This window comes from Vicugna pacos, chromosome 9 (genome assembly GCF_048564905.1).
Source record: "Vicugna pacos chromosome 9, VicPac4, whole genome shotgun sequence".
NCBI classification, from domain to species: Eukaryota; Metazoa; Chordata; class Mammalia; order Artiodactyla; family Camelidae; genus Vicugna; species Vicugna pacos.
Genome location: NC_132995.1, coordinates 73,716,166 through 73,742,530, shown reverse-complemented (window position 1 = coordinate 73,742,530; position 26,365 = coordinate 73,716,166). Strand labels below are relative to the sequence as shown.

The following is a 26,365-nucleotide window of genomic DNA, read 5'->3' as shown; positions in this document are numbered from 1 at the left end:
GCCGACAGATCTGTGGCTCTGGGCCTTTCACGCCCGAGGCACTGCGGGGAGCGCCCGCGCTCGGAGGCCTGGCGCTGCTCTGGTCTGGAAATAGCAGGCAGCTGTTTCCAGCAGCCTTTGCTCACAGTTGTTGCGTCTTTGCCTCACCCTGCGCAGACAGGGACCTTCGACAGCTGAAGTGACGTCTCTCATCTCTCCTTTGTCTGGGTCAAGTGACATTTTAACAGTTTTCTTTCATTCTATTGCCGTAAAACCTAGGCGTTAAAGCCCTTTTGCTTTCAAACAGCATGCAAAGCGCTCTGCAGTCCAGCCAGGCACTGCAGCTTAACGAGCACTCCCATAGTCTGTTACATATATCCTCATCCTTCTTTGAGTAAAACGTTAAAATACAATACTTGAACGTATTTGTACGTCCTCCAAAGAAGATACTTCTGATGGTGGTAGGAAGCTAACGAGGTCTTCTTTCCCTGATTTACACTTTTCCGATTAAAAATCCACTTCGAAATCTACCCCCCAAGATATTTTAATTCAACAGGTAATACTTTTTGAAGGATTAAATTCCCTGAAATGATATGGCCAAGTAGATTGCCAGTCAGGGCACGTACATAACACTGGTCTCACTCATTCTTTTGTTTTCCAGAGTTTTGTAGAAAGGATCAACAAGTTAAACACTGCGAGAGCACAGAGAGGCAAGAACTCACCATCGAACCGAGAGGGGACAGAGCTCCAGCCGCTGTCAGAGGCACCCACGAGGTATCTGTACTTGGAAAGTTCCCTCCTCCTGAGAGCCCTGCACAGAACAAACACTGTTCTGTTTTGTCCCCATTGTTTGACCACGTTACAAGACTAGCACCATAAAATTATATGACCTTCTCTGCACCAACTGGGACGAAAAACCTTTTAAGACCATGTTTGTATGGTCAATTAAAAAGCACACTATGTAAAAACCCATTTCAGGACACCAATGCAAAGGATATTCCTCACTCACAACCAACAAACCTCAGCAAAAACCTCTGGAATGTTGCCCTAGTACAGAGGACGTTTCCTTGCTCCTCCATGTCTGGAAATGTGCTAAAATGTTACAGCTTTCCAAAGTACAGTTCTTCGATTCAGGGACAATTAAAACTGGAAGTTTAACCGGAACCACCATCTGATGGGCGTGGTATCAGAGGCAGAAGTTTAACCAGATGTGACAAGCTAAATTTTGTTAAAAGTACAAGGCTACCTCTTATAAATTAGTGAACGTTCGGCAGAAGAGGTTTTCAACCACAGCTCCGCCAGAGAATTGCCCAGAGGAAGATTCAAAGTCCTTCTGCCGGGACCCCATCGCCAGACTGAAGATTCAGCGGCAGGTCAGAGGGACGGGGTGGGGGTGCGCTTGGGTGCTTTTCTTTTTTAAAGCTTTTAAACAAATAGGAACATTTAACATGTTGATTGGCAGCCTCATTTCAACTAGATGGATAGGTACACAGAATTACCCACTCTCCCAACAGGAGGCCCAACTGGCTTATCTGGCAGGCAAGCAGTACGATGTAAGGTTTCCCTAAACCCCTCTTTAGGGATGGCAAGAAACAGCATGCCAGCTCAGCTCTTGAGACTTTAACAAATCCAAGTCATGACTTTTTTCTCAAATGGCACCACTGAGTTAGCTGAGCTCCGACAGTCTCCTTCAGCAAAGGGGTTTACAGAGCAGTTTCTCCGAAGCATTAAACTTAGTCACCAAGACACGACGCGCAAGTTGGCTGCGCTTTCCTGGCTGCATCAAGCCCCACCTGTTTCCTTGTCTGCTGCCTCAGCAAAAAGCAAGCAGGCACATTTCACCCCCAAGGCCTAACAGAGGAAATCATTTGGCTGAGAAAATGTCGGAAAGTCTGCTACCCCTCGTCTGTCAGTGGCTGCATTGCTGCCATTACAAAACTGACCCGTCTGACAGTTTCTATGTCATATCTGAAGGTCAGGTTTTGCAAACCCTTTGTACTGTAAACCCTAGTTTATTATCAAACAGCATATCCTACTCCTGATCCAGTATGTTTAATGCTTATTCACCCTAGAAAAAAGAATACAACCCCCCACCCACCCTCCAGTGTTCCTGAAGATGATTTTAAGATTATTCCAAGTTGGCTTTAGGATGAATTGGGAGCAGCTGAGTCCCAGTGGAATATGCAAAGGTCAAATGATAGCTTGCCTCCAGGCTGGCATTCACTGTGCTGCATGGGCAGGTACCTTCACTTTTCTAAGCCCCCGGTCGCAAGCGCTGTGCTTCTCAAGGGCACTGGTGAGTGGATTCAGTAAGGGCATGTTAAAGTACCTCGTAACTGCGCCTGGGAAAAAGTACTTAAAAAAAAAGTCTGACTCTACCCAGTTAGCCAGAAAATAATCAGCCTGTGGCTCATATGAATGTTCAAAAAAAATATTTATTTATAAAAAATACAATGGGATGAGTTTATGCTGAGAAATGCAGCAATAAATACAGTGGAAGAAAACAGAGCAACTCTACACTGATACATTGGCACAAACAGCAAGAGCAGACACACGCCCGACCTCAGCGTCGCAGGCCTGTCCGCACGCGTCCTTTCGAAACCCCACTCGGAAAAGATTGTGTCGGCTTAGGTAAGAGAATGAGAACACGTGTAATCACAAATGCACACTGATCAGGACTTTATTTAAAAGTCAGCAAACAATACTGTAGAAACATTGATATGTCAACTTCTAAAATGCATCTTAAATTTAGTTGGCAAAGACCACGTTTAGCTGTAAGCATGAGTTTAGTCTTCCGTGTAAAACCCAGATACTAGACTGTGAAAAACAATAATAGTTTCCTATTGTGTGAAAATACCAGTTTAAGAAGAGGACTGTAAAAATGCACAGACCTTTATAAAAGCACTGGCTGTACAAGAGTCCTCCCCTTTCACAGTATTCCTTTTTACTTCATACGCGACTGACTGGTTATGCTGTAGAGTTAACGGTTACAGCACTAAAAGGCAACTATTTAGGGAAGAGGCGGAAAAAGGAAAAAGGAATGTATGTAAGGCAATATTTCTTTTAGGTACAATTAGCATAATAGTGTTTTAGGAAGACAAGATAAAAATTACTCAAGGCTAGCTCGGCTCTCACCGAATGAACCAACAGGCTAACTACGGAGCCCCTCTGCGCGCCCCTAGTAGTCGATGCCCTGGTCGCCGTACTGGTACTCCCTGGGGTAGTCGTCCTGGTACTCGCCACGGTACTCCTCTGGGTACTCTGCCTGATAATCGCTATCACTGATTTCCGACCCATTTGTTCCCGTCCCTTGGCTTCCATTGTGAATGACGGGTTCTGTGGGAGCAGCACAGTATTTGGGATCATATACTTGCCGCCCAAGCCCATACACACTCATTCCTTTCTGGGAAGCGACTTTGTTGGTGCCCATCTGTAGAGAAATCGTCGAGTTGTCCACGGGTTGCAATGTTAGCTTCTGATCGTAGATGTCTCTCCGGGTACCTGGTGCTAACATCCCCGCCTGGTATTAGAGCATAGTATTAGAAGAGTTAAAACAGCAGCTAAAATCTAGTCCTGTACTTTTTAATTATGAAATCGGCATTGAATATGAACACTGGTATATTACTCTCATTCAGTTTAGGGGTAAAGCTAGCTTACCAAAATATCCTGACGCCGAATCCCTCTTACAAAGCCATACTCACTGGATTTCAAATCCTTGCTCTGCTATAAAATTGCTAAGTGGCCTCAAACAAGTTAACTTACTTTTAGTTTTAGGTTTCTCATATGCAAAATGAGACAGCACCACACCTACTTTGGATTAAGGAGAAGACCGGACATACAGAATATAAAACCCAAGTGTGTGACGCTGGCATTCCTGAAAGTTACATCTGAATGCCTAGTACGGCCACACACACCATCCAGGTTACCGATTTTAAAAGCCTGTAATACTTCAACAAAAATTATGCTGAGCAGTTCCTTGAGGACCTGAGTCTTTCAAAAGGCTCTGGAACACCAAAGAGCCAGCAGCCATGTCAGAACAGCCTGTCCCCTCCTTTTCATTGAACGGTAAACTCGTCTCATTTGTCCTTTCTGCCCAGCACACACTTCCAGACTTCACTGGTAGAAGAGCAAACTTGAGTGGCAGCTATGGGACAGTGCCCGTGTGTCAGGACATGTTCAATAAAGAGCAACAACACATGTCCTGAGGTCATGAAGAAAAAGCTCTTTCAGACCCGCTCCCCGCTCTTGCTGGATGGAAAACCTGTCCTGCTCTTAGACGGCTCTGGCTTCACCTCCTTGTGAGGTGCTGGTGATCTGTTTTTCACAGGAAGTAGCTCCATCCTGTGTAGTGCTAGGGGCCTAGCGTCCTCACCATGCTGCGTTTCCACCCACTTAGACCCGCGTCTACTAGGATGCTAGCTAGAGTCCTTTTTAAAACACCAGATAATTTTACCCAAGTTAGTGGAGGGCTCCTTTAAAAATAAAAGTCAGAAGCATTAGAGTGAGCAGTTCACTTGGATTTGGAGCAAAAACACTGTAATAAACGTATCTTTCTCTTCTGGTGAGGTAGAAAGGCCAGCTGTTCTCACTGCCAGTAAAAGCCATGGGCCACACCATACTCGTGTGGCTACAGAAAAGGCCCTTTGATTCTTTTGCTTTCTCAGCAAATCTCGCTTTCCTGAAGGAATATACTCCATGTATATACAGTACAAAAAATACCCACTTTGAACTCAGTTAAGAAGAATAAGGTAAGTGTGAATTTAAATAGCCCCTCTGTACTCTTTGAAACAAATATAAAGAGGTACTTACCTGGCTGGCTCCTTTGTTGGTGCCCATCTGCAGGCTGATCGTGGTCTGATCAAAAGGTTTGTCGGTCTGCATTTTGGGATCGTAAAGATGCCTCCTCGTCCCATAGGCTGTCATGCCTGCTTGGCTGGCGCACTTGTTGGTTCCCATCTTTTAAGATAAAAGTTAAGACCAGCACTAATTATCAGACATCAACCACATATATGACACAAACAAAACTTTCTGTTCTACTAAAAGGATTTCTTAGAAGGGACACAGTTGACAAAGTCCACTCCATGCTGAGGTTGTGGTCAACCAGATGCAAAATCTCTATGCCCTTACGAATAAATTTCAAGGTGCTCACTTCAAAAAAAGTAATTTAAAAGTAAATTTCAAAGAAATTCACTAGATACAAGTCCTCAAAACATAATTAATCAGATAAAAACATGCGCACAGGAAGAGAAGGACAGACACATATAAAGTTATTACGGTGGCCGAATTATGAACAATTCCCTCCGCTACTCTTTCTCCGACTCTCTGTAGCACAGAAAACCAAATTAAGGGGGCCTGCTTCAGCCATTCAAAGGGACGGAGCTATCTTTGGCTGAACAACAGGCTTTTTTACTCCAAACATGTTTTGCATAAAACGTGATAGTAAATGCCAGGTGTCCTCTGTGGCAGCTTAGCAAGGGCTTAAGTTTCATTAAAATCACCAACATTTTCATGGGAAAAGAACCACGTTTTGTTCCTGCAATTCTCATGTCACTAGACAGAGTCAGAGAGAAGCAGAACGAAGAATCTGAACTCAACCACGTTCAGAGGAATAATAATTAACCTTTCCTCCCCACTGAGAATAACACGCTTCAGCACCAACCAGTACACCCTGTTCTACTGGCTGGGAACACACGTCTACTGCTGCCCTTTTTCCTTAGAAACAAGAATAAAGGCAAACTATATTACTGAAAGTCAAACCTGTTCATTGGAGAAGATAAAAATATATATATATATATAAGCAACAAGGAGGGGGCATCACAGTACTCCTACCTTTTAGACATGTATTGTAAACACCCGTGTCTGAGTGTCTAGTGCTTTCACCGTGTCTTTCTGTGTGTGTATCCAGACGCACATACGTACAAACATACACATACATGTAAATATGCAGGTGCATCTTAAAAATAAAACTGGGGTCGTACTGAGCATAGTATTTTATGCCCTGATTTGTTTCCTTTAATTTTTGAACTCTTGTGTATCTTTTTTTATTCCTAGTTCCTTTTACGGAGTTCTCATAATTTAAACAACTGATTACTGTCTGGAAATTCAGGTTTCCAGTTTCTCACCATTAATACAATTTTGTTCTGTATAAAAATAAATCCAGGTCAATTATAGCTTGACAAAGCTGAACTAATAAATCACTCCACCTCACACAGACTCGGTCAACAAGGGGCACTGTATCCAGCAGGTATCAGGTAGGGAAGCCCTTAGCATACTGGGCACTTAGCAGTGGTGTTCTTGCGACACACTCCCGGGGAGCAGCATGAAGGGAGAAAACTGCCTGAACTAAGTATTCCCCAGGTCTGACAAATCATGCTTTACGAGGGTAAATGAATGACTTTGGCATTGAGGGTTTGTAAAATTGCTTCATTTTGTCAATAACATTAAGAATTTATAGTGTGTTTTCTTAAAAAAAAAAAAAGGACAGTGTAATTAGGAGGGAAAAAACAATCATTTCCTGGAGAAATAATTGTCAAGTCAGATGGCACACCTGAGGTTTCTTCTAAAGCCACCACCGTCTCATGGGCTTTGAATGGACATAAACTGTATAAACCACTTAACCATCCCAAAACGTACACTGTGGCATATCTATCTATTCCTTCCTTACGAGACACTTTGCCCGGTGAGAATGAGCCTGGATCAGTAACTGATGCACGACACCGCACTACTCACCTGTAAACCAATCACACTCTGGCCAGCTTTTAATTTTCCTTCATCAAAACGTCTTGTTTGTTTTTCTGCATACTTAACTCCAATGTCGATGGTTGTATGGAATCCTTTTGTTTTAGCCTAGACAGAAATATGCACACTAACTGAAAAGGAGCACTCGGAGATTCTGCCAACAAGAGTTTTACAGAAGGAGCAACAGGGAATTGACACTGGCCACAGGTGAAGGCTTCATGCCGTAAAACCCAAGCTCGGGGTGGAAAACTATCGTAGGCCATTCAGGAATGTGCCCTGCCTCTGAAACATGAGTGTTCTAGTTAAGCTATCCACTGCGAGGCACCCGTGTCAGCAGCTTTCCCACCAAGCTAATAATCATGGCAGGCTCCTCCCTGCCTCGTCTGAACTCCCACGAGAGAGCGAAGACGCAATGAATCACCAGCATGGGGGGGGGGTTCAGCCAGCTCGTTAAAGACACATACGTACCAGACCTGCTAGGGCCACCAGCGTAGTCTGAACCTGGGTCATGTTTCCATTCTCAAAAAGATCATTTGCTTCAAATATGTCGTGTGGCTTCATACCATAAGCCTGAATAGCTTTGATGAAGTTGCCAATATTCTCCAGCTACAAAGGGAAGAGGGCGCGTCACGTCCGGAGTTAAACACTGACGTTCACGTTACCTAAGGACCCCAAGTCCTCACGAAGAGGCACAAGGTGCCAGGCAGCAAGCTGCTTGGCACAGGTTCCTGACCAAATACAGACTGAGCACAGCTCTCTCCGGAAGAGGAAGCAGTGAAAAGAGTATTTCATAGTGGGTCACATAATGGCCCTTTTTAATATTTTTAAACAATCAAGTTTTTTCCAGATGTTTTCCTTACATGTTTTTAAGAATTCTGTGTCAGAGCTACCCAGGGCTGGAATTTTCTTTGTCAAAAGGTGCAAAAAATACATTAATACATAATGTATTAACTTTATAATAAATTTGTGGTTACTAAATGCTTATCCTCATACCTCAAAACACACTCTCAAGACTAAATATCCAACTTTACTTAATCGTACACATTTACGAACAAGACTGTGCTTCACACGGTGTTCTTCAGTCAGCCAGTAGTTGTGTCAAACTCCTTGCTTTTTCCCTCATTTATCCTATGGTCTAGATTGCATTTCCCTGTGCAGCTGTGCCAAATCCTCCCAGAGTACAGACTACGTTCAGAGTAGGAAAACCTCTAAGCTAAACATCTAATAATCACAGAACTAATTCTAAGTAATTATGAAAACATTAAAAATAACATCGTAAATAAAAAACAACATACAGTCATGGGCACAAATTTCTGTTTTAACCCTGTAATCGGTTCTCCCCACATAAGAGTGACCAGCTGGAATCGGCCATTACCTGAGGCCAGTTTAACGAGGACTCGTTGACCTTCTTCACTGAGCCTGGCTGTAGCTTGTTTATGAGCCTGGAAAGAGCATAAGTGACACCATATTGACTGGTCACAAGTACACGGACTGGAATGTACAGTTGGCTTCAGGAAGGAGCATCAGTAAAAGAAAGCATTAAGAACACTTGCAGGAGAGCAGGGTTCAACACCCTGGCCCGGGAAGGGGGGCAGGACAGAGGCCCGGGAGGGCCCGGGAGGGCGGCCACAGCGGGCCCACTTACTCGCAGAGGATTATGCCGTCCTTCAAGCCTAGCTGGAAGTTGGTGCCGATGCTCATGCCCGTCACCTCCTCTATCCAGTTGCGAAGATCTTCTTCTGCCTGGTGATCATACTTGGAAGCAATCTGAAAGACAAGTGAATTAACTTCAGAAGAAGTTTCACTAAAGCATCCCAACCTGCGGGCTTCCGACGTCCTCTGCTTTAATTATCCATTAAGACCACGGCTGTGAGACCTGCGGTAAATGACACGCACTGGAGCTTGCTGGTGAACCTAACCAACCATTACAGCTTCAGTAACTAATAAACACTTTTGGTTAAGGAGGTGTCATACCGAATTTTTGAACAACACGTGGGGAGAAGCTGGGGCTAAGGAGGAGAAAATACAGATCAAGGTAAAGCAGATTCCCCATCCATGACACAAAAAACGAACAAGGGCTAACAGCACATTACAGTATGGCACCAGCGATATTTAAGATTAAGTAATTAAGTTACCACGTTCCAAAAGAGAGCGAGTGAGAGCAATAGGACTCTGATACACGCAGCTGGTTACACAGTGTCCCAACTGGCCAAGACCAGTCTAATAGTTTTGTTGCCCGAAAAGCTCTGCTGTTCCTATGCCTTCTATTCGGCCAAACACACCGCAGCCCACGCACGTCCCCACACACACCCTCAGGGGCAGTTACTGTACTTACCCTGGATGCTGAGCCTCTGCATAGGCAGTCTATATCCCACAGAGTCCTCACAGGAAGGAAAGGCGCTAGATTCACTTTTGGACCCTTAGTACCTTGCACTGTATCCAACACCCAAACATTTAACGAAACTGATACTCCTCACTTACAGAATTCTGCCGCCAAGACAACATCACCAGCACAGACGCTACACAATCATCATGCTAAAAACACCTGCTGAACACGAGCTTTGAAAGCTCTCTTCTTAATTAGCCCATACACCTCAATTTTAAAAAAGTAAAATTTAAATACTGTTAAAGATCACATGCCCAGGTTCTCAGCCTATTCCTCGACCCGGGGTCGGTCCTTACAGACACTGGTCAGTTATTAAGGAGAAGAACACAGCTGAGAGGAAGGAGGGACGACGACCTGTCACTGGTCTCATTTGCACAGGTGAAGACGCCACCAGCAGACGATGAACGCCCATGGGGAAGGCGGCCGTGGTGGGCTTGGGGGCCGTGGCAGCGCTGCTGGAGGTGGGAGCGGGCGGCAGAAGCGGCTGCTTCTCGAACACATGATTAGCTTTCAGTACTGAAAGGAATGAAATGGCTTGACCACATTTTTGTCATGGAGAGGTCCTCCAAGTTGCAACCTACCCCAGTCACAGAGGAACCTTCCCCTCCCCCACCACCAAGGGGCCAGTTGCGGGGAGGTGGGGGGGCTTCTGCATCACCACGGAGGGCAAGTGATTTCACTAATTACTGTCATTTAAGGAGACAGCAGTCTTGATCATCTGAATTGCTTCCCAACTTAGAGAAATGGCTCTACATTTTTGACAGGAGAATGGATAATTTATTTAAGCTGTTGATTTACTTAACCAGGATCACAAATGGAAATTCAATGAGTTTATATTTTCATGTTATAACTAGCACTGTGCAATGCTTCCTGGATCAAATTTTGGCTCAGAGGTTAGTTTATATGAGACAGTTTAAGCACAATGTTGTGAGTGAATTTTCCACCACGGGTCCCCCCTAAAAACCACACATTCTATTCTGACCTCCTGCCAGTGTGTTACATGGGCGTCTGGGTGTGTGAATGGGGAAGGAGGAGGAAGCGGTGCCTGAGGTCCTGCCCCAGGGACACACTCACACAAATGTTCTTGCACAGTGTCTGTCCCCCGACATATCAGACACACCCATCTACACATGGCACCGTTAGAAAATGGACGAAAAAATAGAGAAATATCAAGATTTGGCTATATTTTTACACTGGAATCTTTTACAAATTCCATATAAATTTGGGAAGGGGGGATGGGAACAGACAAAAAGGAACGGGGAAGAAGTAGGAAGTGGTACTCCTTAAGCATCAGCTATGAAAAGCTGTACCTGAGAGTGAGTTGAATTTTTTTCAAAAGCAAGGCTCTCTCAACTAGGAGACGCATCTCAACACATCTAAGGAAACACAGATGAGCGGGGGTAGGAGGGGATCCACCTGGGATCCGCCTGGGCTGCGGGCCTGGCTCCGCCCGTCTTGCTCTGCGCCACAGGTTAATTCTCTTAACTTCTGAACCGCTTCCTGTTTATACAACAAGAAGGCTGGATGAATGCACTACGTCTCCTCCCATTCTAAGTTGTCTGTTAAATAATTTGGTCAATCAGCAGAAAACTGTAAAGAAAGCCTTCCTCTTCATTTTTTTTGAATGTAGAGATGGCAGTTCTGTTGGAGGAGTTTCGTTTTCCTTGGGGGGGTGGGGGGTGATTCTTAACCAAATGAGACCAATTATTATTCAACCAAAAAAATACAAAAGCCGATTTACGTTTCCTTTGTTCAAAATGTGACAGATTCAGTGCCATGCCCCAAACCACAGGGTGCTTACAGATCTAACATGAAATATCCTACTAGGAACGCCAGAAACTTCCATCTCCTCTGCTGGCTGTTCTGATCACGGGAGCGATGCGAGAAGAATCAAGGGAGAACAAGGGCTGGGGTCAGATGGGCCTGGGCTCAAACCCGGGCTGACTAGTTACAGCGGTGGTGGGGGGGCAGGACGGCCGGCTGGCCCTGAGGCCTCATGTAACAGCACGCGCACACGCAGAGTTCATGAGCACATACACGCGCAGCTCAAGACCCCAAGTGATGAACCAGAAATGCCAACTGGGGACGCGTCCACATCACGTAACTATAGGTTTTGACTTAGGGTTTTCCTTTAAGGGGAAGAGCAGCAAGGATTTTCCCACCCAAATACTGCTAACGTTGTTTAAGCAAAGGGGCTTTCTGTAGTCGAGCCAGCTAAATAAAATTCAAGATTTAGGAATGTGTATCTGCTTTTTAAAGTGTACAAATTTTAAAAAAGTTCTTATGAAATCATCTAGGAAAAAAAATCTATCTCAATTTGTCTCTTAGCTGCTGGCCTGCAGCGCTGTTCCACAGGACGCAGAAATCATAAGTACATTAGAATTACAACCCAAGCAAATATAATTATATTCTTTAATGACACAGGTTATTATTAAACTATTTGTTGTACACATCTTTTAAAGTCGAGGGACTGAGAGCAATCAAAAACAAGAAGTAAGCTTTGGCCAATAAGATTTATTTACTATTTTCACCTAAAAAGCTTTCATTTCTGACCATCAGGCAGTAAGTAAACACTGACATTTTCTTCCCTGCAACAGAAAAGGGAGCTTAAAAAGTTATCTAATCTTATTAATAACTCATGGAAATTTCACTCTAGTTTGTTTAAAAGTCACTCTTCCAAGTTGTTTATAAACATCATTTTCTTTACTCGTCTTCAAGATTTATCTTACTTGACCTAAGTGACCTTCAGAATTTCTGCCTGGTTCCTCCCCTAAGTGACCTTCAGAATTTCTGCCTGGTTCCTCCCAGGCCGCTGCCTCTTCTCCGCTTCCTCACATCAAGGCCCTCGTGCAGGTGACTTCTGTCCAGCTGCTGGATGCGTCCCACTGCAGCTCATCAAATACAATCAAAAAGTTAAGAAAACACGGGCTGAGAAAAAAGCCTCAAGGGCATTTGATGGGGCTGATCATCCCCTGGCCTTTGGGTGTTCTGTAAGCCCGGGGGCTCGGCCTCTGGGCTCTGCTCTCCCCCAGCCCTCTTCTGGGAACAGCCAAGGGCGCCAGTCCGGAGCTGCCCTCCACTTCACAGGCAGCTCTGTCCCTTCCAGCTGCGTGACCTTCTTTCCGGATTTCTAAAGAACGCTTACTTGTTTAAAAAAGATTGAAGTGTCAAGTGTGAAGAACGTGCATTCTTCATGGGGGTGATGCACCCCCCTACAAAGGGGTGAAAATGGCCTTAGATACTACAAAATGTGTGACCCTGCCCACCAAACTCTACTCCTCTGTATCGTACTTGGTGGAGGTCAGGAGGCATTCAGAAACATGTCTAAAAAGACTCTTTGGGAAAGTAATGCTGAAAACAAAGTTGAGAAGCAAGCACTAAACAGAGCAAACAGCGCAGGCCTCTCGGCCCTCTCCTCCAGATCCTGCTCCCTGCCCACCTTCCCAGAGGTAAGCGCCTGTCCTGGGCGCCGAGTCCTCTCCCAGGCTCCGTGCACACGTCTTAAGAGTGAGTCAGGCACACCCTAGCACTAGAAAAGCATCCCCTTCAGAAACACAAGCCCTGAGGGCCCACACTTCCTGACAGTAAAGGGGGACCCTCGGTCAGATGAAAGCCGGCTCCTGCAGGCTGCTGAGAAACCGCCCAGCCCCTCCTGGCCAAGGTCTGAGAAGGCTCCCTCTCAGAACCCCTAGAAGGGGACACTGAGTGAGGAGGGAACCCACGCTCCAAAAACTTCGACAAGTGGCCCGGCAGGGCTGTTCCCACCCCGTTTCTCGGTGCGCTCAGCCCAGGAGCGATCAGGCAGAAAGACGGGGCTGCTCCCGGCACGAGGCGGCGCGCCGGCATCCGCGTACAAGAGCTGTCTGCCGCCCGCTCACACCCAGGGACGTCCTAGAATCTAGTAAAGAATGAAGGCACGTCTTCCCCGTGTATTCCTTCTCGCAGTACGTTTTATCACAGCACTTGTTAAAACCTGAAGCAACAGTCCCAGGTTACCGTCTCCGGCGGTTACAACAGCCCCCAAATTTGGGTTGTGTCTGAGCTGTCCCCAGACTCCCTGCCTCGAGCCCAGGATTGCCCAGCACTGCCCCGGACTCTCCAAGTGACATCATACTCAGCGTCAGCTCTCCTCTTCCAGGCGGTCCTTGTGCGTCTGGGGTTCTGCCTTCACATTCTTTCTGTGTTACCCCTTCCTTCTGTCCTTCATTCAAATGGCTACCGGCTGACAGGCACGGTTCAAAGGCAAAGCCCCTGCCCTGAACGCTTCCATTCTGGTGGAAAGAGACAAATATTAACCAAGATGTGTGAAGACATGTGCCAAAAAAAGAGGAAAAAGCAGGGTATTTAAAATAAAGGGAGAATGGAAAGACTGGGATCACTGGAGTCTCAAAACAGAAAACAAATGGTAAACTTCCATCTGAAAGACCAAGATGCCACTTCCCTTCTTTGCTTTATCACATGTCACTGCTGACACCTCATGCAAGACACTGAACAGGCTTTAACAGCTTTACCTACCTTAAACCCCTCCCCCAATGGGGCCTCTAAACATGTAAATACGCTGGCAAATTTTTAAGTATTCACGTTGGGGATGCAACAGACCAAAAATCACATGCTTTGAAATCAAACGTCAAAAACTATTCCCCATCCCAGAGAGACCCAAGTAAGTCACTTAACCCTGGTGACCTCACTTCTGGCAAGTTTCCTTCCTTCTAGGGCCCTGGGGATGAGGAAGCGCATCCTGACGCACATCAGAATCAACGTTCTCCATTTACACCAGCTCGAGTGCAGAACTGGTATGAGCCGACCCCCACCGCACCCCATCCCCTTGAGTGTCTACCACTCAAGAAGAACCTACGGCTGCAGACAGGCTCACCTCCGATGGGTCCGTTCCCACCACCGCTCATCTCCAACCTCGTTCCTGCCGGTCCTTGCTCTTCTCTCTACTTAGAATGTCCTTGCTCCCAAATTCTCGTTCTTTTCCAGATTATTGCTAGTGAAAAGTTGAAAGTAGCTACTTTTTAAAAAGCAGGTTTGTCAAAAAAGAAGCCAACTGACAGATACAGAGAACAAGCTCTTGGTTACCAGTTGCCTGGGGGGGGTGTAGGAATGGAGGAGTAGGGGGTTCACACTGCTGGGGTGTAAGACAGGCTCAAGGACACGGTACAGCACAGGGAACACAGCCATTTGTAATAACTAAACGGAAAGTAAACTTTAAAAGTTGTACAAAAAGCTTCAAGAAGTAAAAATAAATAAAAATAAAAAATGTAAAACTGAAAAACAAAGCAGTAGTCAGTACAAATGTTCAGTCTACTATCCTGAGCCGTAAGCACGGGGCTAACATCGGATCCTGGGGGAACGATAAACGCCACACGCAAGGTAACAGCTCCTCCGGGGAAGAAAGGAATGGGATCAGGAGGTCGATTGTAATTTTACTGTCTTTCTTTCCATAAACTGGAAAATAAAATTTCAAAAAAATTTTAAAAGAAGGTTTGTATCTAACAAGGGGTAATGGGTAGGAATTGCAGAGAAAAACCACTTGACACTGACGTCAAGGTAGATTCCATGCCTTCTTCAAGTTCACTACAGAATCTGAGGCTCATTCTACGGCATGGGCTTGCTGATTAACTATCTGACAGGGAATGACTATTCCAAAGCTGCGGAAAATCACATCCGCCGGGGTGAACAGGAGTGGTGTCTACGGGCATTTCAAACTCGGTCCTTCTCTGAGAAGTGCAGCCATACGTTCAGATCGGAGCATCAGCATGTGGCGCCAGCACAGATTTTTCCCTCCAAATATGTACAGTCAAATGAATACAAAGACATTCTGACTCAATGTATGAACACTGTGAAACTGATGAGAAAGTATAACTTAAGAGGAGTTGGTCCAGTGCCTAAAACCAACAACAGAACTAGCAAATGGCAGGAAACATGCGGAAACTGAAGAATGTCATTTTGTCCTCTCCATCTAGAAAGTGATCTTCAGACTATACAGTTTAGAACAAACATGGTTAAAAGCGGGTTTTAAGCATTGAAACTTAAACAAGGAGGAACTAATCATAGAGGCTGGGTTCCCAGAAAACTCCAGACTCAGAAGTAATGGTTAATGAAGATGTGCACACTGAATAGCCCGCCATGTTAGAAAAACTGCCAAACAGCAGAAGCAGGAACCCAGAGATGGGCCCACTCCTTCCCCACTCCCACCCAGCAGCCAAGGGCCTCTCCCCTCCAGGCTGAAGAGCGTGGCTGCCGTGCTGGGTGGACGCGGGAGACGGGGTGTGCGGGCAGGCATCCCAGCAGGCATGCAGGGAGGTGCGGCATGCCCAGGAACACCTGCCTACGTGCTCCTGAGGGCAGAACCGGCTTTATTCCCCCCTGCACCCCTCGAGCCATGCTGGTCCACAGTGGGTACTCAGTGAACAATCTTCATCTACCTACAGTGCTACCAGACCAGGGAAACGCCACGGATTTAAAGGTCTGTCTTGTTTCTGAGAGGCATCTGCACTTGAATGCCTGCTCTTTCTGGGCATCACATCTCCTTGATCCTCCAGTCCAGTAATCCTAGATGGATCACTAGGGACATAGTTGTTTTACTTTCTGATGAAAGCCCTTATGTCTACGGGGCTCCGTAAGTTCAGGTTAGTAACCCCGGAAGTGGGGCCTGGTCAGCAGGAACAACCGTGCCCACTGTGCTGACCACGTCAAGGCAGGAGGCGCTCCCGGGGACGTGCACCCGGAGGCTTAGGTTTAGATCTGTTCTCTTCTGCTTTGGCAACTGACGATTTGGAACTACAGGGCAGCCTTATTGAACTTGCAGAAAATAAACTGGGAATAGTTAAAAAGAAACAAAATTCAGATTCAAAAAGATCCTAGCTGAATAAACAAATTCTTCAAGATAAATGGAAAGCCCTGCCCGTAAGCCCTAGAACTGACACCCAGTGCTCACTCAGTGAGCCTGGAGACGCTAACGCTGTCCTGGTCTGCACAAGTCCACAGTTACTTATACAATACTACTGCTTATCTCATTGTTGGATGCAGACAGCCTCATGAGGTAATTAAGGAAAGGATTATTTAAATGAAACAGGCGTCGAAGGAGTATGTACACTGTAACACCTTAGGCAAGTAGTGTCACCCCTCCTTTGGAGGCAGGACAAATCAGCCTGCCAAGGCAAGGACGGGAATCCTCCTGGGAACCATCTCACACCAGGCGATAACACTGATCAGAACAGAATGAGTCAGTGCGTTGTAGTCAAGTGAAGGGGTCAGTGAACAATCCCACTGTACCCTAGCAGTCAACCTGAGAGCCACACTCTAAAAGGGGGCAGGAGTGACCAAGAAGGGACTCTGGGGGGCAAGAGAAACAGACTAGTACCATCTAACTAGTTAGACGGGAATTCTAGAAGAGGGAGTTGATTTACTCTGAATGCCACCCAGAGGGCAGACCCCGGGTAAACATGCAGAAATCCCAGGGGGCTGACGATGGGCCCGGCAGTGGTACAGCTTATACGTGGAAGCACGAGGGGCAGGAGACCCGGGGAAAGCTTGCTGAGAACATTCTCTCACTTGGGAAGGAGGCTGGCTGGGTGCTCAGTGTCTTGTTGCTGTAGAGATCTTATTGAAAAAGGTTCTTAACAGAAGCCCCTGTAGATAAAGTAGGTGAAAACAGAGCTGCTCTTCAAAACTTTCATTTTCATTGCCTCACTTCTAGAACATTTAAGGGTCTGCACCTCATCACAGCGCCTGCAGGTGACCAACCGGACTTTTTGCCGCTACCCAGATTTTCACGCACCTGTCTCCTCAGTAGGATTCTAGACGCTCCTAACGAGTCGGGCATGTGAACAGCACTGAAAAGCTGTCCTTTCTTCTTCTGTAAGTACAAGGAATACCAACAGCAGTAACTTTTCTGTGGCCTGGGAATGTATATGCATTCCTCATCGCCTGTTCAGCAAGTCTCCTTCATGAGTCTCAGAGTCCATCATGACCTGAGGAAGAAGGCATGAAATCCAGCCCCACCGTCCCAAGGGTCAACTGTAACCCCACCAGACCGGGAAACCCTCTCCACTCCCAGACCACGGACCACACCCATCCAAACGCCCCCAGCTGCCTACCCCGGAGTGGAGCCATGACACACACTGCCCCCTTACTCTGAGCTACTGAGGGACAAGGGTGGTAAAGAGGCCAAGGAGAAAAAGATCCCAGCGTCCAGCCAGCCTGCAGTGAACGTGGCGCTCCCCTGGGGAACCAGATGTGGCTGTCAGACCAGGAAAGCCTTCTCGGCTCACCACAGTGGAGCTGGCCGTTGGGGCGACGGCTTTAAACAACCAGCGAAGAACAGAGCTGAAACATCTAATTCTACATGTAGGACAGACAGATGCCAGCTAGCGAGACTTCACAGGAGTCTCACAGATGTACTAACTGAGCAAGACACCACCGCCTATTCCCCCCAGTGAAAATTAGAGAAAATGAAATTTCCATGAGGTCACAGGGCTGTCTGCACATCACAACAGTAAAACCTAACTCCACATTTTACCTGACTGCAATGCAATCTGAGAGCACAGAAGGGGGGGGGGAGCGAGCTCCCGTGGAAGCACTGCATCCTCCATCAGTGCTGCACCCCAACACCAAGGTCTCTCAGACATCCTGTCACCAATGCCTGCTACAGACACCCAGACACAAAGACCAAAATAAGCCCGACTTCACACCCTTTCCAGATTACGGGTCATGGGAATGAGGAGAGCGCAGCATCAGGCTGCAAAGGGGCAGGGAAGCGGCTGAATCAACAGTGTATTCCACACACGGACCTGGGCCATCAGCTCGCATTCCTGCTGCCTACGCCGTCAGACGTCAGCAACTCCACGAGAAGAGGAACACAACTTGGGAGAGGAAAGGGGAAAGGAATGTCTTACCCACTTCCGTTGTCTTCCTGGTCCTCTTCCTTCTACCTTCCCAGCCTCTCACGGCAAAGCGTCTTCCCTCTGCTGCTTCGCTCCCACCCACCAGGTATATTGGCGAGGGGGAGCCCTTCCCTTTATTTGGTCCAGACTACCCCCTACCTTGTCTGAAACAAGTGCGTCTTTGATTGAAACTGCGGCCAAGTCTCAAACTGTCCCGTTTCTCTTTTACTTCACAGTAAACCTCTCCATTTCCTCACTTCGTCCTCCTTCCTGACCTTCCCACTCCCTCCTGCTCCGGAAATTTGCTCTACTGAAAATGATCTCTTAAAAGGTCACCAGTGACCTCTCCATGGCCAAATCCCGTGGCCTGTTTCCTCCTCCCGGCCTCTCCGCAGCAGCACTCTTGGGGCCCTTCCCATCTCTCTCCTCTGACTTCTTGTTAAAGGACCTGGAGCTCCCCTCTCTGGTTTGCCTCCTCCTCTTCCCCCATGAAAGATGCCAGTTCCCGCGAGGTCTGACCTCAAATTAAGCTGGTTAGGAGCACGGGCTCTGGAAACTGAAAGCTCCACTTAGAATCCCATCGCGCCCACGCCTCAGTGCCCTCACCTGTAAGTCAGAGATCATTAACGGCACTTACATTAGAAAGTACTGAGAAGAATCAATGGCTTAATTAAAGCACAACAACTCAATAAATGTCAACCCCTAACCTATCTGTGCTTTGCTGGCCACTCCTGTCAGATTCCTTCCTTCAAAGTCAATGTACCATCACCACCAGTTACTTGATGCTACCACTCGATAGCTATTTTGATAATAGGTCATTTTGATGCTGTCTGAGCTTGCTATTTTAAAAACTATTATGAAATAATTTATAAAAGAAATGCCCCCATCCCATTCCTTAGCCCCATCTCAGTGCCAACTCCCACCTGAGTCTGGTGGACGTGAAACAGGGGGTCCCAGAAGTCACTTTGACTCAGACTTGAAAATAAGGAACTAAGGCAAGTGACTTGGATTTTGACAAGGCTGCTTTGATAGGTTCTTTTTTCGACATCAACAGACCTTCCTTCTCTTTTGAACCATTGGTGGGAACCATGCAAGCTGGTAATACCTGCAAACAGATTAAATGCTAGGTCAGAAGTTCCGTACTTTTCCACACAAGTACTCTTTAAGGAAATAGCCACCAGCAGGGAAGTAATGATCAATACTTAACAGAAATCTATACAACGGACTGCGATTCAGTTTCTAAAATATTCAAATGATATTCAAAGCTGTGCAAGCAGCTGGGTGAGTATAAGGGATACAAGACACCATCACTACTTTTATATTTTGGTGCTATTTGCATTCTGGACGAATATTTACAAAATATTCACAAAACATTTGCCAAAAAGTCACAAACATTCACAAAATAAGGATCAAAAAAGAGAAGAGGTTCTCACAGGCAAGGAAGAGGGCATCCCAAGGCAGATGCACTGTCTTCACAGACATGACTTTCCAAAGGTCGTGGGCTCGGCGGGGCTCTGGACCCAGGTGGGCTCCCGAGCCTACGACTTTCCCCCACTGGACGCCCCCACTCCCACTCTGCTACCAAGCAGAGACGGGACCTCTGAACCACACCCACAGTTGACAGCACAGGCAGTCATGCTGCCTGCAGACAGAGGCTCAAGAACGAGAGCAGGGGGATGGCTTAGACTCAGGGCTTAACATGAAGTCCTTCCAACTCATGGAGAAGCGAGCGTGCCTCCAAAAGCGACCACCGCCACCGTCACCGTATCAGACCGACGCACCCTGGGCAGGCCCCGGCGCTGACCCAACCAGCCCGGAATCTGCAGTCTCAAAGGGCGTTGCCAGCAATGGTTCAGAAGTTCACAATGAGAGATTTGGCAGAGACGTCTCAGAGTGGGGGCACTTTAACTCTTCCACTGGCCCCCATAAAAAGCAGCTTCCTACCACACGCGTGTTTTGGACAAGGCCATAAGGTGGGAAATGCCTGTGGGAAAGGGTGTCAACAGCAGAGCTGTCACTGAAAGGAGAAAGAGGAGAAAATGCAAAGCCCAGGCCCAGAGGGGAAGGAAACGGACCGCACGCCTGCGTGTGTGGCCGCGGAGCGGCGGGGACGGGATTTACCCGACGTCCAGGTCTCTGCAGGAAGGAAGGAGCAGGGGCCAGTCCACACCGGGCTTCAAAGCAGAGAGCGGCCGGCTCGGGGGAAGGGGCCCGGCTGCGTGCGGACCCTGAAGAGCGGCCCTGGGGTTCCAGCTCGGCTGCCCACGGCCCAGGGCTCTGACAAGCTCGCCACCGATGTTCAATGGAAGTGTAGCTTCCATACTCCACTGGAAATAGGACTGCTGCTGCTATTTTTGCATCCAAAGTAGAATCACGTGTTTGCACTATGAGACTTACTACACATGGTATTGATTATTCTTCCTACTTCCTCCCACGTGAAACAAAAGGAGGGAGGGAAGGTTGCAGCAACAGTGCACCCTCTCTATCCATCTGCGGCGCCTCCTGCAGCGCCCAGCAGGCTGAGAGGCCTGAGACAACGCAGAAGGATGAGTGTGCGAGCATCTGAGGAGGGGAGAAGAAACAACGATGAAGTCACAGCCCGAGTGTCCCGCTGCTGGGATCCCCGGGAAGATGTGTAGGGGAAGAGAGGAAAACGCTTAGGTAATGACTTGCCCAGAAGAGGCCTTCCAAGCCCAGAGGGCCTCCCCTGGTCCCCGCACTCACACCCCTAGTTCCCAGCCTTGCCAATGCTGCTGCACCCACCCAGGTCGCAAGCCCCCTTGAAGCTCCCTGGCCCGGGGTGGGGGGGGAGATGCCGGAGAGGTTCCCTCCCTACCGCCTGGAGGAAAGCCAGGAGCCGTCTTCTCTGCTCAGGGACTTGCTTTACACAGGGCTACGTAGAGCCTTCACAGGACCATTTAAAATGGAAGGTAACCATGCTTATCAATCCATTGTCCCGAAACCAATAAAAGATGTATCCTATTTAACAGAAATTGGTATCTCAGGAAGAAAATGGCAAATAATGCCGCACCCACAAAGCGAGGCGTCTTCCCGCACACAGACGTCCGTGGTCCTGGGGGCGGTGTGGGCAGAGCGAGAGCAGGGAGATACCTGGGGATCTCCCTGAGGGACGCATCAAGGCTGCCGGGGGAGGAGGCGCAGATCAGGGCTCTGGGGGCAGGGCACAGTCCCCACACAGAGGTGAAATAGAGAGGTTTGGCTTGGTAGCCCCCTACCTGCCTGAAACCTCGTCCAGATACAAACGGATTCTAGCATGAATGTCCAAGTCCTGGAGAGTCTCGGGAACCAGAAGGCAAAAGCAGCTCAGGAGAACACAGGACTGAACCCAACCAGCGGAGCAAAACGAACAACTGCTAACATTTACATAATGTGCACTTTGGTTCCACGAATTATTCAAAATACCTTACACAGACTATCTTGCTTATTTCCCCCCAAACCGTACGGGGTGGGGGGTACTAGCATACCTTCATTTTATAGATCAGACACTTGGCCAAAGTCACAGCATTAAGAGGCAGAACCAAGATTAGAACCCAGTCAGTCTCCATAGCCCATGTTCTTAACCACTAGCTTAAGACGAGAATCTGGAGGGGACCTACCAAACAGCTTCAGGTTCGTAAGGATTCCCGTGGTCCTGTTTTTATAAAATTGGCAAGATATTTTTTGTAGTGAGGGGCCCCAAATTGTATAAGCTTCAGGCCCCACAAACAACGTGGATTAAACCCCAGGCTCAAAAAATCCTTAACAAAAACTTGAGCACAAGTACACATGAATGACAGCTAAGAGCCCACTACGACTGAGTTCTGAGTTAAGGAGAGTCAGTGCACATGGCATATGGTACAGAAGGCCAATGCCCAGAATAAAATGAAACTTGCCAAAAACACTCTAAGAACAAGCTCCCTCCCCCACCACTTAGTCATACTGAGAAGGGAAATAAACATTTCCTACTCTCTTAGATATAATGGTCATGATTGGCTGAAAAACCAAAACCATTCAATTGTGCTTCTTTCTGTCTTTTTTTTTTTAATGTATCAGATACAATTAACTGTGGTTCCCAACACACTGCTAAGTGAAAAGAAAACGCTAGCCTCAGGATCCCACCTGGAGGGGGAAAAGGCAGAGAAATAGAGGCTATGTCCTGGTTTACGAGAGGAGGAGCAGGTTTTCATTGCCAAACTTATTTCTGGAATGGACAGAGGCAGACAAACAGCACAATTTCCACAAAGGAAAGAGGGTAAAAAGTTGTAAATCACAGGACAGTGAGCTTGAGAACGGTCCTCATGAATGTTCCAGGGTGAGTAAGTCTGAGCGTTTTCAAGAGGTAGCATGACACCCCCGTCTCAACTCGGCAAACTGTCTTTTCTTTATCTGCTTTGGTCGAGACGGGAAAACAAACAAACAAACAAAAGCAGAGGAACCACACCCCTACCAGAAGCGCTGACCTGGGCCGCAGGCCCACTGAACGGCCACTTTGCAGGAGGTCTTTTGGGGGATGCAGGCAGAGCCTTGCAGAGGTGGGACCTCTGCTGTTCCTCCCTAACCTGGGAGTCTAGGAAAGAACTCCAGCAACAAAGAAGGAATTATCTTAGCGGTAAGTTTTCAATGGAATATTTTCAATGTAACATAAACTAATTAAAAAACTGCTGAAGAAAAACAAGCTGTAAAAATCACCACGTCCTTCAAAAATATCACACTTGCACCACAGAGTTCCTTTACAGAGACTTCTCAAACAGGGCTGATTTCCAGCTTCTAGAGACGGTAAAATCTATACCTGATGGATAAATTCATTACATCAGCAAATAATTATTGGGCGTCTACTACTGTGTGCCGAGTTAGATTCTAAAATACAGATCTTGGTATGTCTCACTAGTGTTACTGCTGGTGAAAAGAGACAAACAAACATACAGGCTGAAGGATTCTCCTTTTTTAAGCCTGTCTTCAAACATCTTCTTACCTATTAAAAAAGTAAGTTTGTATGTTCTGCCATGAATTATTATCTTGTCAAACAAATATCTGAAGTTTACTGTCTTTTCCCCTGAGATTTTACTAATTAAAAGTATCTAAGATCAAAGACTTCCTCAATTCATTGATGAACTGTCTTCACAGCTCAAAATTAAAAAGACCAAAGGCAAAACAAACAAACAAAAAACCCCAAAGACTTTTAAAATAGAAATGTAATACTTAAAGAGGCAGTGACATACAAGTTTAAGAAATAATACCAACATTAGTTTTCTATTACTAAGAACTAATAGTACAACATAGTCATTGAATACTAACTGCAAGCCAGACACATGTCAACAATGCAGAGTTTAGGGGTGATTAACTATCATTTCCCCCCATTTTACTGATTAGGGAACAAGGACAGAAACATCAGATAACTTGCCCAACATGATTCAAGGCAGGAAGTGGCAGAAAGGGGACTAGAACCCACACCTGCGTGACTCCAAAGCCCGCTCCACACTACTTTCCCCAGGATGCTTACACTTTCCCCACTTTGTAAGCGAGGTTTTAAGGGGGGAAAAACTTATATTTAAGCAACATATCAGTTATGCAACACATAAAGAAAAAGCAGGAAGGAATCTAAAGGTGTCCAAACCAAGCAGTGTCAAGTTCATGTTCCACAGACCCACTCATCAGGTGGTTCTGAGCCCTCAGTCAAAATGCAGTATCTCACAAAAAGGACTAGCAAACATGGATATTTTACTTCCAAGCCCAGAAGAGATTAAAACAGCATTAAATGTATAATCATGATGCCAAGAAGTGACAGGTGGACAGCGAAAATTGGGCGAGGGGTGGAGGTGGGGGCAGACAATAGTGACTTGCAGCGAACACCCTAAGCACTTCACTAAATTAAGGTATCAGGCTTAGAGTTAAAAGTCCTTAGACTATGCCAACTGCTCCTGTGATCGTGAGCAAATCGCATCTTTTGGAGCTTCAGCATCCTGATCTGTAAGTGACATTGGCTAATCCCGGGAATCCTCCCCACCCCGCAGGGCGGCTCTGCTGTCGACATCAAAAGACTTCCTATGAAAGGATACCGTATGAAAGGACCTTATAAATGAAAGGGGTTATTAAGGATGGTTTGATGCTTAAAGGGATAAACCCACAGCTATATAAACCCAAAGTTAAAACTAACTTTCCTGAAAGCTGAGGTTTTACTATTTTAAAAAACGTATAATAATCATAGCAATCTAGCCCCAGTCTATGCATTTCCTTCAGTCTGCTTAATAGTAAGTAAGAAAGGGGCAGAAGTCGCTTCATTAGTCAGCAAAGAGAAATTCACATGGATACTAACACCCAAGGCAAGTCAGTAACTTGAAGGACGGCCAAAGTTCTCAGTACCTCATTTACAATGCAAAAGGTAGGCTCAACTGCCACCAGCCAAGAATCACAAGGGTGAATTAAAATTAATGCACACAAGCCCGGCCAGGGTACCACAGCCAGCAGTTTGGACATGCTGATTCCTCTGAAAGGATTCCTAAAGCTTTGCTGGTAAACCTTGGAAAGAACAGAAGGGTATTTTGCAAGTTTTCAATTGGGGTTTGAAATCAATCATACAGAAACCACTCACTTTTCTGTTCCTTAAAGAAATGTTCAGAAAACCGTTTCTAATATGGGCAACACACTTGGCAAGTTAAAGACCTAAACGTTTCCATTTTAGACACACAGACTAAAGTCAACTCCTTACTTCAAAGATTACTTAGAATTTACTAACAACTGAGTTGTAATATGATGCGGCGACTACATAACGGAGGGTGAAAAGAGCCACAGTTCTCCCTCGGGGTGTGACAACGGTGCTTCATGGCCTCTCTATAACTCATTCCACACTGGGTACACCCCCCCCCCCAACGCTGGGATGTGACAACTCTGACAAAGCCGGCGAATTCCACCGGCGGTCGGGCGGTGCGGTGGCAATCCTGACCTGCTTCGGCTCCAGGGAGGTTAATGGGAATTAAACCACAGCAGCCCTCCTTTGTGGCGCTTTGGCCAGAACAGCAGAAAGGAGACAATGAGCGTTCTGTGCGCAGTTCCGCGCCGATTGGCTGGTCTCTCCCCCCAGAAACCCCTGATGTCATGGGCTTGGAATGCAGGGAGGGAGGAAGGAAGGAGAGGATTTGGGGAGGGGGGCGCCTCTCATCTCTTTTCCAGCCCAAAAGTCCCAAAGATAAACCCAACGCCTTCTTATGCCGGGCAAAGTGGCAAAACCGAGCGTTACCAAAGCTCCAACCACAGTCAGCCTCAGCAAATAAACCCTAAACAAAAGCAATCCAAGAAGATATTCTTGATACCGTTAAAGTCTAACGTACTACAAACTTCTCGGTGTTTTATTAAAATCTCAAGTCAGATACAGCAGATATTCCCAAGGCGACGCGCTCGGGCTTTGTCTCCGCTTCCCGCAGAAGCAGCAGCAATTTGCACCGGGATTCGAACACCGTGAAGGGCTCTGGACGGCCCCCATCCCTCCGGTGGTCCCGGAGGTCTGTGGGGCGCTCAGCGAGGAGGCGCAGGAACAATGGGGGACCCAGTTTGGCCACGTAACGGCCTAACTTTACTCGCGGCTTTGAATCAGGTCCAGAGGTTGTAACGGGAGAAGGTGCGGGGTCGGCCAGGAGCCCGGACCGGGGAGGATGGCGGGGGCTGCTCGCTGGGTCCCCGCCGCGCGGACCGGCCCCACCTAAGGGCGAATGGCTAGGCAGGAGCGCCCCCTTCCCGGAGGGGCGCGTCCTGCACCCGCGGACCCGCTCCTGGAGCCAAAGGCCAGCGCTGCGGGATTCCAGGAGCCCGAGAACCCACCGCCCGCCCCCAGTCCCGGTCCGCGGCGCTGGAACAAAGCCAGGAGAGCGCCGGGGAGCAGGCGCCTCCAGCCCGGGACGCGACAGAGACGCGCGGCAACTCTCGCGCCGCCCCAACATCCCCTCTCCGCGCAGTCCGCCAGCCAGAGCGGGAGGGGACGAAGCGCGGCCCAGCGCCGCCCCGGTCCCGGGGCCCCCCGGAGGCGCTCTGCATACCCCCCCTCGCCCTGGGGCCTCGCCCCACCCCAGCCCAGGCGTACCTTGTTCTTGACCTCGGCCGAGAGCCCGTAGGAAGGGCCCTTGTTGAAGTGGGTCATGATGGTTCGGGCGGCGGGAAGAGACTGCGCTCGGGTCCCGGGGTTCCTCGCACTCGGCTTCCCCGCTCCTGGCCCCGAGGAGCGGCTGCACCGCAAGACGCTTGGAGCTCGCTGTCCTGGGCGGCGCAGGAGTCGCCCGGACGCGGCGGCAGGACGCGGGCGGTGCCTTGGCTACTCGGTCCGACGAGGTCCCGCAGAGCCTCCCGGTCCGCTCCGGAGTCCCGCACAAACTGCCCCCCACCT

At 47.6% G+C, this 26,365-nt stretch overlaps 2 protein-coding genes and 1 long non-coding RNA gene across 3 annotated transcripts in view; 1 reads left to right on the top strand and 2 right to left on the bottom strand.

The window, feature by feature from the left end:
- The window catches only part of SLC44A3 (solute carrier family 44 member 3), a 68,763-nt gene extending 66,360 nt beyond the window's left edge, over window positions 1–2,403 (top strand). The window contains 1 exon segment of the mRNA XM_072968168.1: window positions 641–2,403. Within this exon segment, the coding sequence (XP_072824269.1) occupies window positions 641–850 (210 nt within the window). The 3' untranslated portion in view covers window positions 851–2,403.
- Window positions 2,397–26,365, bottom strand: CNN3 (calponin 3). Its single transcript, XM_072968169.1, has 7 exons — window positions 26,066–26,365; window positions 8,363–8,484; window positions 8,093–8,159; window positions 7,186–7,323; window positions 6,709–6,825; window positions 4,789–4,935; window positions 2,397–3,499 (listed from the first exon to the last, which is right to left on the bottom strand). Exons 1-7 carry the CDS (start codon window positions 26,120–26,122, stop codon window positions 3,158–3,160), a joined length of 990 nt encoding a protein of 329 aa, XP_072824270.1. The 5' UTR covers window positions 26,123–26,365; the 3' UTR covers window positions 2,397–3,157.
- On the bottom strand, window positions 12,656–17,553 carry LOC140698538 (uncharacterized). The gene is made up of 3 exons (XR_012076356.1): window positions 16,890–17,553; window positions 13,977–14,093; window positions 12,656–13,374 (listed from the first exon to the last, which is right to left on the bottom strand). It is a non-coding gene; the product is annotated as an uncharacterized lncRNA (long non-coding RNA).

Bases quoted from the DNA above. Each gene is read 5' to 3' on its own strand.
- CNN3 (XM_072968169.1), bottom strand. From the start codon at position 26,122: ATGACCCACTTCAACAAGGGCCCTTCCTACGGGCTCTCGGCCGAGGTC. The intron at 6,826-7,185 runs GTACGTATGTGT...ATTTCTGTCTAG, and splicing joins TGGTGGCCCTAGCAGGTCTG to GCTAAAACAAAAGGATTCCA. The intron at 4,936-6,708 runs GTGAGTAGTGCG...TTATCTTAAAAG, and splicing joins AGAGTGTGATTGGTTTACAG to ATGGGAACCAACAAGTGCGC.